The sequence below is a fragment of the Pipistrellus kuhlii genome, unplaced genomic scaffold (assembly GCF_014108245.1).
Source record: "Pipistrellus kuhlii isolate mPipKuh1 unplaced genomic scaffold, mPipKuh1.p scaffold_m20_p_15, whole genome shotgun sequence".
NCBI lineage: Eukaryota > Metazoa > Chordata > Mammalia > Chiroptera > Vespertilionidae > Pipistrellus > Pipistrellus kuhlii.
In genome coordinates this window covers 35,038,370-35,051,164 of record NW_023425460.1, presented here as the reverse complement: position 1 = coordinate 35,051,164, position 12,795 = coordinate 35,038,370, and the positions used below count along the sequence as shown (strand labels likewise).

The 12,795-nt window shown below is 38.7% G+C and overlaps 1 protein-coding gene across 2 annotated transcripts in view; it reads right to left on the bottom strand.

Annotated features, from left to right (window-relative positions):
• The window catches only part of SORCS3 (sortilin related VPS10 domain containing receptor 3), a 481,307-nt gene that overhangs the window by 85,014 nt on the left and 383,498 nt on the right, over nt 1–12,795 (bottom strand). For both annotated transcript variants that reach the window (XM_036438956.2, XM_036438955.2), the window contains exon 9: nt 8,293–8,472. In XM_036438956.2, coding sequence (XP_036294849.1) covers nt 8,293–8,472 — 180 coding nt within the window. The remainder of the gene's footprint in view (nt 1–8,292; nt 8,473–12,795) is intronic.

Sequence of the window (12,795 nt, the reverse complement as noted above, 5' to 3'; positions counted from 1 at the left end):
CAATGAGGACAGCTATTTATATAGACAACATCCTATATAAAAAATAAAAAAATAAAAAGAGATTATCCCAGCATGTTCCAAAGCTAAAAGATAATTCAAAGAGCATTAAGTGTATATAAACAAAAGGTTTAATGGTAGGATTTCTGGGTAGTAGAGTCTCAAAATATTAAGTGTATGTATTCCCCATTCTTTAAGAATCATGGTTAACAGATTTATTGCAGTTCTGAGAGAATGCCATTGGGAAAGAATTGCACAAAAGTGGAATTCTTTTATTTTTTTAAATGACATAATTTATTTGATGAAATAAGAAGTCTTTTTATTTGTTTTTAATCTTTTATTTATTAACCTGACTGGCCTTGAAGAGGATGCCAACCCCAATAAAAACAAACCAAAAAAATGAACAAAGAATGTCAGAAGGAGAAGAGAACACCACCAGGGAAATTAATTAGATTCCCAGAGGGTGAGTAAGGAGAGAAGCCAACTGGGGGGAGAGGAAGTGGTAGCGGGGTTCTGCCCTTCCCCAGAGGTACCCTCTCTGCCTTAAGTCAGTGCCATTTCAGGAAGGCTGGCATCTCTCATCCTGGAGCCTGAGGCCCTCAGAACACCTCACTCTTTAACACTAGCTGCAAAATAGTTTTTCTTAACTCCGATGGCCAATTATTCCTCACTCAGAACTCGATCTGAGTTTCTTCAGGACCTTCTGCCTTTTGGGATTTTCTATGAACCACCAGATAATGATTCTGAAGACTGTCTCCCCCAAGCCAGCTGGCACCCCTGTACCATGTACTTAGCACCTTGCTCTCCACTTCCCAAAAGAATACAGAGGCAGAGTCAGACTTCCAAGTCTACTCCTGTGGGGCTCCTGTCACCTCTTCCGTTGCCTCCAGTGGGATGCTTAATAGCAGAAATTATGAGACAATTCATCCACCTCTTATGTTCTTTGAATGAGCATGCTTGGTAATGGAATGGCCACTAACATAATTTTCCACTGAGAGCTATACCACTTGGATGGGTGTGTGCTGTGTTTTCCACACATCCTGAGAGCAAAATCGGGAGAACACAGACTAAGAAAGTATAGGAAGGGGGCTTTAAGAGCTCCAGGGAACCCCTCTATAGCTCTGAAGGCCTTTATCTTGCAGATGCACCTAATGCCACACAACTCTCCCTCTTGTCTGAGGGAACCAGGACACTTCCTCTTGGTATTTGGATTAGTCAAAGTCCTTACATTATTACTGACTACTTCTTGCTCCACATCACATATAAATGGAATATATATTTGGAGGTCACTTTTTTTGTGTACCTAAGCCCAACAGTTTAAAAAAAATTTTAATGCAATTCAAGAATAAAATATATTTATGTTGCAGCCTAATAGACTCAAATTTGCATGTATGTGTACATGTATAGTACATATAAATCATAAAACACAACATTCCCACCCTATACACACTGTAAATGAATTAGATAATGAGATTCACATTTTAACTCATCTCCATCCAAGAAGGTACTTGGCATTTGCCTTAAACATGCTTCTTTCTACTGTTGTTTGAAATCAGAAGCCTGGCTACTGCTGTTGGCCCCAGCAATTCAAGGAAGGGTACAAGCTGGTGGTGGACCCCAATGAAGAGGGTAGTACAAGGTGTCTGGACTGCATGGCCCACTTTGCCTCTGGGAATCAACTTGAATTGGAAAGGGAAACTAACAGTGGCCCCTTGGCAGAGCATTGAGTCCAGGTGGCATGGTCATCTGTCACCCACCGCCTTGTGCCCTTGGACAAGAAAGCCAGGCTCTGCTGAGAAAAGCAATTACCATGGTCTGCTTTGGGCTGTCCCTAGAGTCAATCCTGTGGTGAGAATCCTATGAAGGTCAGTTTGGAAAAAATGTCCCTGTGGAGGCTCTAAGAAACAGTCCATCTGGCCCAAAAGGGGTCATCTAAGATCATGATAAAACAGAGGGTGGAAGGCAACCATTATGGACAGGGAAACATCAATAAGATGGGCAAAGGGACCAGAACACTAAGGAAGCCTCAGAAAGTTGCACTGTATCCATCCAACAATTTGTCATGAAGAATTTCAAGTTAAAACCACAATGAGGTAGCACTATGCTCCTCTGAGAATAGCTAAACACAGGCATGTACACACACACACACACACACACACACACACACACATACACATACACACACACACACACACACACACACACACACGCTGAAGCAGAGTTGATAATACCAAGTGTTGGTGAAGATGCAAAATGATTCTGCCACCTTACAAATAATTTGGTGGCCTTTTATAAACATAAATCATTCAACCTATCAATCCTACTCCTAGGTATTTACCCATGAGAAATAAAAATGTGACCCATGTGACTATTCATAGAAGTTTTATTCATAATCAAGCACAACTGGAAACAACTTAAATGCCCTCAGACTGGTGAATGAATAAACAAACTATGATACACCCAAACAATGGAATACTAGTCAGCAAAAAGAGACATCTATTCCTTCTCAACATGGGTAAATCTCATTCTAACTGAGAAAAGCCAGATTCAAAAGGATACCTACTGCCTAATTCCATTCATAAGACACTACAGAAAAGGGAAAACTGGAAAGAGAAAGAGAGAAATCAGACCAGTGTTTTCCAGTGGATTTGTGTGGGAGGAGAGTTGATTACCAAAAAAAGTCAAGAGAGAATATTTGGAGGTAAAAGAATACACAGACACACACAGACACACACACAGACACACACACAGACACACATTAGAGGCCCAGTGCAGGAATTCATGCATGGGTGGGATTCCTCCTGGCCGATTGGGGCTGTCTCGCCCTGTCCCAATGTGGCCAGTCATGGGAGGTTGGCTCTGGGAGCACACTGACCACCAGGGGGCAGCTCCTGCATTGAGCGTCTACTCCCTGGTGGGCAATGTACCTCATAGCTACTGTCCAGTCATATGGTCATCTGGTAGTAATGGTTGCTTAGGCATGTGTGTGTGTGTGTGTATCTGACAGAACTGTATACCACAAAGAATAAATTTTACAGTATGTAAACTATACCTCAGTTAAAAAAAATAATGTAGAAAAAATACATAGTGGGAAGAGCCTGGGCTTTCTACTCACATAAGCATGAGTTTGTTTAAACACAGTGTGCCAAAATTTACTAGCTGTGTGACCTGAGCCACGTTACTACATTGTCTGTATCTCTGTACCTCTGTACTTTAATAAAGCACAATGGGGAATGACACTGTCCACAAAGGGATGCTGCAATAGCTATATAAGAAAAAAGTTAAAAGCTGATTAGGATTATACAGTACAATACCATAGCCATGGCTGTTGAGCACTTGAAATGTGGCCAGTGGGACCAAGAAACTGATTTATAATTTTATTTATTCTTAACCAATTTGAACACTGATGCCAGATTTAGGTTGGCAAACTTTTAAGTATGTTTGGAATAACTTTGGTGTGTGAATTTACTTTTTCTACTGTAAATTTTAGAAAATATAAATACTGATCAAGGATTTCTGGTAAAAATGTAGTATGTAAATTGAAATGTTGAGATTTACTATGGAAAAATATAAAGTATTTCAGCAATTTTTCATATCAACCATATACTGAGATGATAACATTTTGATTAAATAGAATATATCATTATAATTAATTTAACCTGTTTCACTTTACATTTTTATGTGGGTAGTAGAAAATTTAGAAGTGCATGTGTAGCTCACATTATATATTTATTCAACAACACCAGTCTAAGGCATTGCCTGGTATGCTCTTGTTATTATAAGGAGTTACAAGTTGGATGCTTAATATTCAGGAAAGTATTGAAGAAAATCCATCAGACGGGCAGCTCAGAGAATGTTTCCATAATATAACTAAGGGTGTAAAAGAGAATATTTGTCTCTTGATTTATCAGTGGAGAACAACTAAGAATAAATATAGTTTATAGTTAGGGATGTGAACAAAAGAGTGTCATAAGAATAATGGTGAGCACACAAAATGGACTACATTCATGGTCAACACTAGCCTTGCTTTGGTAGAATGGGCTTAAAGAAGAGATTGATTATTATTTGGCCTTCAATAATTATTTTCTCCCCTGATTATGTAATTACATCTATGGTAATATTATACTTTGAGGCAAAGATTAAAGAGAGAACAAGAGACTCTGTAGAGCAGTAGGCTGCTACAACAGACCAGAAAACAATAATGCATCTGCCTTATTAGGTTTTAATGAGTTTAGTGGGCTTGATCTACATTGGTCATCAAGGTCTCTCAGCACCAAGACCTGCAAAGTGAAATCTCAAATAAGTTCTGGCTTTCTTCATCTTCTTTCCAGGATCAGGAAGAGGCTTGAAAGGTCAGTAGTTTGAAGTGGCCATGGTCAGCCCAAGCCACCTCACATCTGTGGTACCTAAACGCTTCTCTGACATTTCAGACAAGGGAATACAGGTGCAGAATCCTGTTACATTATCATATAAAGTTACACACTAACTTGAAATAGGGGACTATATCATGTGTGCAAACATCATCCATTAGGTATGTAGATGTAGGGGAAGAACAGAAAAATACTAGCCACAGAATAAATGCTCAGGCCTTTTGTCAAGTTTTTTAGTGGCATATTTGCAATCATTATCCCTACTATTCCCTAAGGCCACTCAACATTCTGTAAAAATAGACCTGGTTCTCTTCTCATGCTGGGAATCCACCAGGTATGTCTTTCTCTCAAGCTCCAAAATTCCTCCTTCAAGCCAACTTATTTACAAATTTCTTGTTAGCATTAATCTTCCTTTATGGTGACCCCACAAATGGGAAATTATAACTTTAATAAAAGTCTTACCCTTTGCAAAAGCGTGAATTGACCTAGAGAGCATTAAATCGGTGAAATAAGTAAGTCAGAGAAAGACAAGTGCCATATGATTTCATTCACATGTGGAATCTAATTAACAAAATGAATTAACATGCAAAATAGAGACAGACAAAGATAGAGAGGAGGCTGGCAGTTGTTGGAGGTGGGGGACTGGATAGTGGTGGGATGGAGGGATTAAGCAAAAAAAGAAAACCAAAGACAGAGAGAAAAACCTCATGGACACAGACAATAGCGTGGTGATTGAAGGGATAGAAGAGGGAAATGAGGGAGGGTATAGGGGGATAAATGGGATGGAAGGATACTTGACTTGGAATGGTGAACACACAAGACAGTGTACAAATGATGTATTGTGGAATTGTGAGCCTTATATCTATACTTTTGTTAACTAGTGTCACCCCAATAATTTCAATAAAAAGAAAAAAAGATAAAATAAAAAGAGCAACAAAAAATGTTAGACTGTGATCATTATCCTAATACATACCTTTCCAGTAGATTGTCAGTTTCATGTACCAGCCTCATCTCATCAGAGTACACACTGTGAAACTGGGTTAGTTTAGCTGAATTGAATGTGAAAAGTTTACTAGTCTTCCCAGATGCATTACTCAAGGGTAGTATTCAGAGTCCAGAAAATAACAATCTCAGTTTCTAGGAGAATCTCCAGTGAATAAGGTTAAAGTCTAATAACCCCTAGAGACCAATTAAATTGAGCTTTATCTCCAAATCACAGAATGTATCTCCAGGTGCAAAACAGCATCGCCCTTTAAAAACCTTCAGTATGCTGTTCATTGTCTAGATGGTGTCAGGATCCATTTTATTCCTTGGTACTAAATTCCTTCTAGAACCTTAACTCCAATTGTTTATCTAACACTCGTGCTTGTACCAGGCAAGCATCACTTCTATTCAGTGAGATTAGTTAGCTCATAATCTTACACATCTGTACCCTCCATCTAATTCTTGGCTCATGCCTTTCACTTCTTCACTTCTTTCTCCCCAGGAAAGACATCTGATCATGATTGTTAATGCTGAGGAAAAAGAACTGGGCATGTACAGCTCATCCCCACATCCACTATTTTGGGGATCTACCTGCAAAAATCATATCTTCTGTACCTCAGGGTGATGGTGTTATAGAAACAGGTTTCCACACAGGAGATCTTTTAATTTACTATTTCTGCCTGTTACTGGATGGATAGGTGCAGTTCCAGAGTACAGTGTTAGCAAGCCCACTTCCTCTTCTCTAACTTTTCAAAGTTGGTGATGTTTGATCTCCATTTGTCTTCTCCTTTGTCACTGTATCAATTGGTTCCAATCTTGGGCAGGTAAAAAGGGAACTTGTTTGTTGACATCCTCAAAGCCCAACAAACTAGATTTCAACCTCTATGATGGTAACAGCCATCATCTTTTCTATCTCACTCGTGGACTTGCACACAAAGTGGGGGCACAATAAAACCTGGTAAAATTGAATGGAGAACCAGCTCAACAGTTCTGGTATTAAAGAAGCTGCCTTGCTTGATACATCATGTCTCTCTGAAAATGCAATGATTCTATGCATTCCCTCCCCACAACAAGACCAAAAATGCATGACTGACTTCAGCGAGAAGAAAACAAATTACATGGATCTAGGTACATTCTTCATTTTGATTCATGTTTCACTTCAGGTGAGAGTTTCTTGCTGTTCTAAATGACCAAGGAGCTCTCAGGCTCCTATAGGAAAGAAGCTGCACAGTCACAATTTCACTCACCATTATCAATAGGGTCAGAGGCTGAAATGCCATCTGCAGCAATGTCTACCCTCCTCTTGGTTCTGGCCACAGGAGCGTGGATAATTCTCTTATCTTTATGGCCCCACTTGTGCAAACAGGAACTGTTGGAGCAGCCTCGGTACTACTAACATCAATCTAAACATCCCCACAAGCCATGACTTATTACCCAATAACAAAAGTATGTTTCTTCTTCCTGGTCTGATTATAGGCATAGAAATGGAAGTTTCCCAAACCATATATACTCCTTAGTCATATTTACCAGTTTTTGTAACTCTAGGAAGTTATTTGGGCCATTTTTCCAAATAAACCTTATCATTAAGAACATTATTTTAGCATTTCAATTACCTCTTTTAGAAATCAGGACATTTCTACTGATTTTGTCTTATAATCAATGCCATTCACTTATCTCCTTTCTAAAATATACTTCCATTCATCCCATTTGTTTGTGTAATCTTCCTTCTATCCTAATAAAAGAATTGATTGGAACCTTCTATGTTACCATTACTTCCAGTGACTGAGTAGCCAACTTACATACCAGTGCAGAGATGCTGAATCTTTGGCAGAAGAGCCTATTATAAAGCATAAGCCCATGCACTAACCTCTCTGTTCTGAAAGCCTTTACCAGTCCTCAAAGCAAACACCTCACAAGGGAGCAGCTCATCCAGTTCATCTGAGCCTCCCACCCACAACACACAACTTGACCTTTCATGAATAGATGACCTTAACCAGCACAGCTATGTGGGTTTGATCACCAGTCACTGGTGAATGTTGGATAATCAGACACACTTTCTTTGCTCATGTCAACGCATCATACTGAGGTCAATCAAGTACCTTCACTGTGGCCAGGACTGTCAAATGACACACTTGACACTAGAGGTTTAGAAAAGCAATGCATCATTAGGGTCATTGGAACAATTTGTTGTTTAATCTACTTCCTATATGGAATCACATGGTTTCCTAAATAAATTATTCTTTAACTAGTAATGACATTAAAAAAAAAAACAATATAAGCACACACTCAATAAAAGTAATCATATATTAAAATAAGAAAAAACTCAAAGTAAGTCAAGACCAATTCTTCATGTACAGATGTTGGCATTTGGTGTGATTGTAGGCGAATCTTCACATTCATCACCAATATTTGCTTTTAGTTTACTATAAAATGTGTCCATAAAACTTTAAAAAGCAATACAGCTGATGTTTGATCTCCACAAAATTAAAATATTTTTATTTTATAAATAATTTAAAGCATACAAATAACATTGTTTCCTCTACCTAGAGTTCATAAGAAGCAGAGAGTTGAAAATGTTACTTAAAAGATCACATAAGCCAAGCACCCTTATTTCTGACTTGTAATTATGCTCATACCTACAAGAACATTGACTTTAGACACATTTATTGAAGGTTTACTGAACCAATGCCTACACTATATGCTTCACAAACATTACCTCTCATTCTCACAATAATCTTATGAGATAAATATTTTATCTCCATTTTACAGATGAGGGAATTGAGGCACAGAGTAGTTAAGAACCATCCCAAGTCACACAATTGCTAACTGGTACAGCTAATATCTCACCCAGGGCTATCTGACCCACTTGCCTGTGTTTATACCATTAAAACTCATGAAAAACAGAGGCAGATCCAGGTGTGGGATAATCTTGGCTACATACCTCATACAATTCAATAATGACGTTTCCCATTAGACCTCGGCTGCTCTTAATGTTCTCCATGGCCAGGGTGAAGTAAATCCCACGTGTGTCTGAGATATAGAGGTTGTATGTGTCATTCTGGTTCCATTCTTGGACAGCGGCAAACACTTGGTTCTCGTCGGTACTGATGATGTGCATGTCCTGTAAGAAGATGGAAGGCCTGTACGGCAGCAGATCTCATATCTCCCTGCCCACGGAGACCCAGAATAATTACCATGACGTACGAAATGGTTGAGAAAAAGCTAGATTTATAGGCAATGTTAAACAATTCTGTGTCGGACCACGGCTTTAAATTATGGGCTTCATGATTTCTGTTCCTTGTTAATTGACAGCAAGATGGGCATAAGGGGCTTTGGTGGGTATCATTTTCCATGGCTTCAAGGGATTCATCCACATTCATTTTTTGTTTTTATATCTGAAATGTAGTGTTTTATATCTGCAGTGATGTCTACCATCCTCTTGGTTCTGGCCACAGGAGCATGGATAATTCTCTTATCTTTATAGCCTCACTTGTGCAAACAGGAGCGTATTGGAGTGGCCTCAGTACTGCTAACAGAGACAAAAAGCCTTGCAAGAAAAAACTCACACATGCCAGGAGATAGGCCTATCCCTTCTTTAGATCTCCATTTATGTTTTCAAACATTTCTGGGTAATGGTTTTCACATCTTTCTCTGGAATCTTCAGAGACATGGGGATTGCAAGAAGGGTGGCAGGGAGACATGGCCAATGGGTGGGACTCTGGACTTCCAGCCCTGTTTCAGCCAGAGCAGAACCACTCACATCTGTTTTATACTAAATTTATGTGTAATATTCTAGAAATAAAAGGTGGAGGGGGTTCTGCTGTTAATAAAATAATGTTTTAAAATCATTGATATGGAGGAATAGGTACTCAACGTGAAATTTAATGTACTCAGTCATAAGTTCTGCTGTAGAACTGATGACTATGTCAGTTTCTAAGAGCTTCAACTTTCTTACCAAAAAATGAAGAGGCTGGGCTACCAGTAAAAGAGCTAACACTTAGCAGTATTCTAAGTCAATGGTCAGCAAACCACAGCTCATGAGCCATATGTGGCTCTTTGGCCCCTTGAGTGTGGCTCTTTCACAAAATACCATGGCCTGGGCCAGTCTATTTTGAAGAAGTGGCATTAGAAGAAGTTAAAAAATTTTGGCTCTCAAAAGAAATTTCAATTGTTGTACTGTTGATATTTGGCTCTGTTGAGTAATGAGTTTGCTAACTGTTCTATGTTATCTTAATGTATTGTTTTAATCCAAATAAGTCTATAATGAAGGTAGTGTAACTATTCCCATTTTATTGAGGACTAAACTAAGGAAATCAAAGTTTGCAAATGTACTTCATATTGAATAACTAGTGACAGAACCATGTTTTGAGTGGTATGACTCAACCTAATTGTTAGCTTCTGAACATTTGGATATATAGCCTCTAGATTAGAAGTTGCAAACCAAGGACCCAAAAAATAAATATAAATCATGAGGGTTTGGTTTGGCCACAGTCTATTTGCAATACTTGAAAATGCAGTCTTTGAGGTGGAGTCATAGGAGTCTCAATTCCATATATCTAACTTTTCTTATGATCTGCTACATTTTGGTCTCTGAAGTTACTTTAGTTTGCATTATTGGAATGGGTCATTTCTAAAATCAAATCTATGAGTTCAGAATCCAAATCAGTTTATAAAAGCCAGTTTGCATATGTGTCCAGGCACTGTACAAAGAGTATCCTAAACTCAAGCCCTTACTTAAGGAACTTACACTATCAAAAGGCAATGGTGACAAGAATAAACATTTGAAAAATGGTAGAAATTAAAGAATGCCTAACTATATAGATGTGTATGGCAACGAGTAATAACATCCAGAGAAAGCAGGAGAGGCGCCCTTGACACTATGGTGGAAAGCACTGGTAATAGGAGCACAAGCAATTGCAGTTGACAGGAAACAGATAATCAGGCTGAATCTACCTCTTACCTTATTTGGCCAACCTTTCCCAGAAATGATTTCAACAATAAAGGGAGGCAGCACTATCTAGAATGTCAGAACCATGGAGAGCTCCATGGTGATGATTTCAAAAGGAGCAGGCTCATTTGATTTGGATGATTTCAGAAGGAGCAAGCTTATTTGATTTGGACATGTGGGAGGTGGGGAAAGTGAGAAAGCAAGTTCCACATCTGTGCATTGGAGAGTGTTGCATACCGGTCTCTGGCCTTAAATGCCCTAGGTTACCTTGACTAAGACCTCACTTGCTCATTTGTACTTACACACCTTAGAGGTTCCTGCTGAACTGCTTGAAAATGGTAATGAGGCTTATTCTTAAAAACCATGTGATGACATCACGTCATGTTGGTGTGGAATGAAAGCCCAAGAACCCAGGAGTAGGGGAAACAGCAACTGCAGGAAATACAGATTAAATTCACTTACCCTGTTAAAAATGCAATAGCAGTTCCTGGCTTTTCCCAGATGTTTTGGTTATAAAAATGAATGAGCTAAATTAATTTAGACTAAACTAATAAAAAAAGAGGTGGAAAAAAATCAAAACACTGGGGCACAGTCAGAATTAGAAGCAGCCAGATTTGCTGTGAGTGCATTTTACCTTAGACCTGTGCTGGGACTGTGTTATATGGTGAACAGGTACTGCAAGCTGGGGGGTGAAAGACTGATTTTTAGTATCTATGATTCTGAGATGCCTGCTTGAGAAATTACTAATTGGCCAAAGCCACTTAGCTAATAAATGACATTACTAAGATTTAAACTCGAGACTATCCTAATCAAGACGCTAAACCCATCATCAGTGGAGATATAACTTCAGTGTGCATCAACATGACCTGGAGATCTTTAAAAAATAAAATATATATATATATATATATATATATATATATATATATACACATATATATATATATATATATATACATATATACATATATACATATATATATATATTATTGATTTTTTTACAGAGAGGAAGAGAGAGGGATAGAGAGCTAGAAACATCAATGAGAATCATTGATCAGCTACCTCTTGCACACCCCCTACTGGGGATGTGCCTGCAACCAATGTACATGCCCCTGACCGTAATCGAACCCAGGACCTTTCAGTCTGCAGGCTGACACTCTATCCACTGAGCCAAATCAGTTTTGGCATGACCTGGAAATCTTAATAGCAGGTGGGCACTTAAGTTCCATTCCCTGGGGTTCTGATTCAGTATGTCTGGTGAAAAGCCTTAGATTATGTCATTTAATGACAGAATGGTTCTGGTGCATACAATCTGGAGAACTACTCTCTGAAAAGCTCTGAATGCTGTGTTGTCTCTTCTAATAGGTCTTATAGTTGAATAAAAATTAAACAATAATAACCTAGAGAATAAGTCTTCAGGAACAAAGAAAATTCCTATTAGTTAAATTTGGTCAAATAAAAATTTGAAGAATAATAACATTTATTTCTTGAATTCTGCTACTCTAATCAAACTCCAAAGTTTGTATCACCTTCATAGTAAAACAGTTATAAATAACAGTCCCCATTTGCCCTCCAAAAAGAATAATTAGGGAGAATCAGTAAAACCTTGAAGAAAATAGTAAAAATACTTTCCTATTACTGAAAGATTTTTTTTTAATAATCTGGGCCTAACGTAACTTCATTATAGGAAGACATATGTTAATAAGCATATGCCATATGCCAAATACCATAATATAAAAACAGAGAGGAACAAAATGTAAACCCTAACCTTAGGAAGATGCCCACTCAGGGGAACCAGCGCATGCTCTTTTGGCCTTCCATGAATTTTTAAGTGCTTCACAGAGGTACTGAAAATGGTGACAGGAGTAGAAAGGCTTATATAGGTGGGAGGAAGGGTGGTGCATTCAAGGAAATGTGTGGAACTTGGAATACCTTGAAAGCAGTTTTCTTTTGGGGACAGTGAGGACAGAGTGGACAGGGGTTCTGTATAGTGCCCCTACGTTTACCCAGAAGAAAAGACAAAGCTATCACAACATTTTTGCAGGAGAAAGAAAAGATTAGAGTTGATCAATGCAGAAATTGCATTGGAGAAGAAGAGCTTCATTGCATGATCATATACATTGAGGACCCAGTGGATTAAAGAATGGATAAAAGTGGGGCAGGGAGAAAGGCTTGAATGTCATAGCAATAATCTAGGTCACATGTGTCAAACACAAGGCCCGCGGGCCAAATCCGTCCCGCCAGGCCTTGCAATGTGGCCCGCACCGCGCTGTCATCACTGCACTCCACTGCGTTTCCATCACAATGACAGTTTATGACTGTTCAGTAAACCATTCGGCCCGCGATTTAGGCTGGATTTTAGATTTTGGCCCCTTCTCTGATTGAGTTCGACACCCCTAATCTAGGTAGTAATACATGAGGGTCTGATCTCAGGGGTAGGTTTTCTGTAATTCTAAGAAATGGATCAGTGAGATATTAAAGAGGTAGAATCTACAAGGG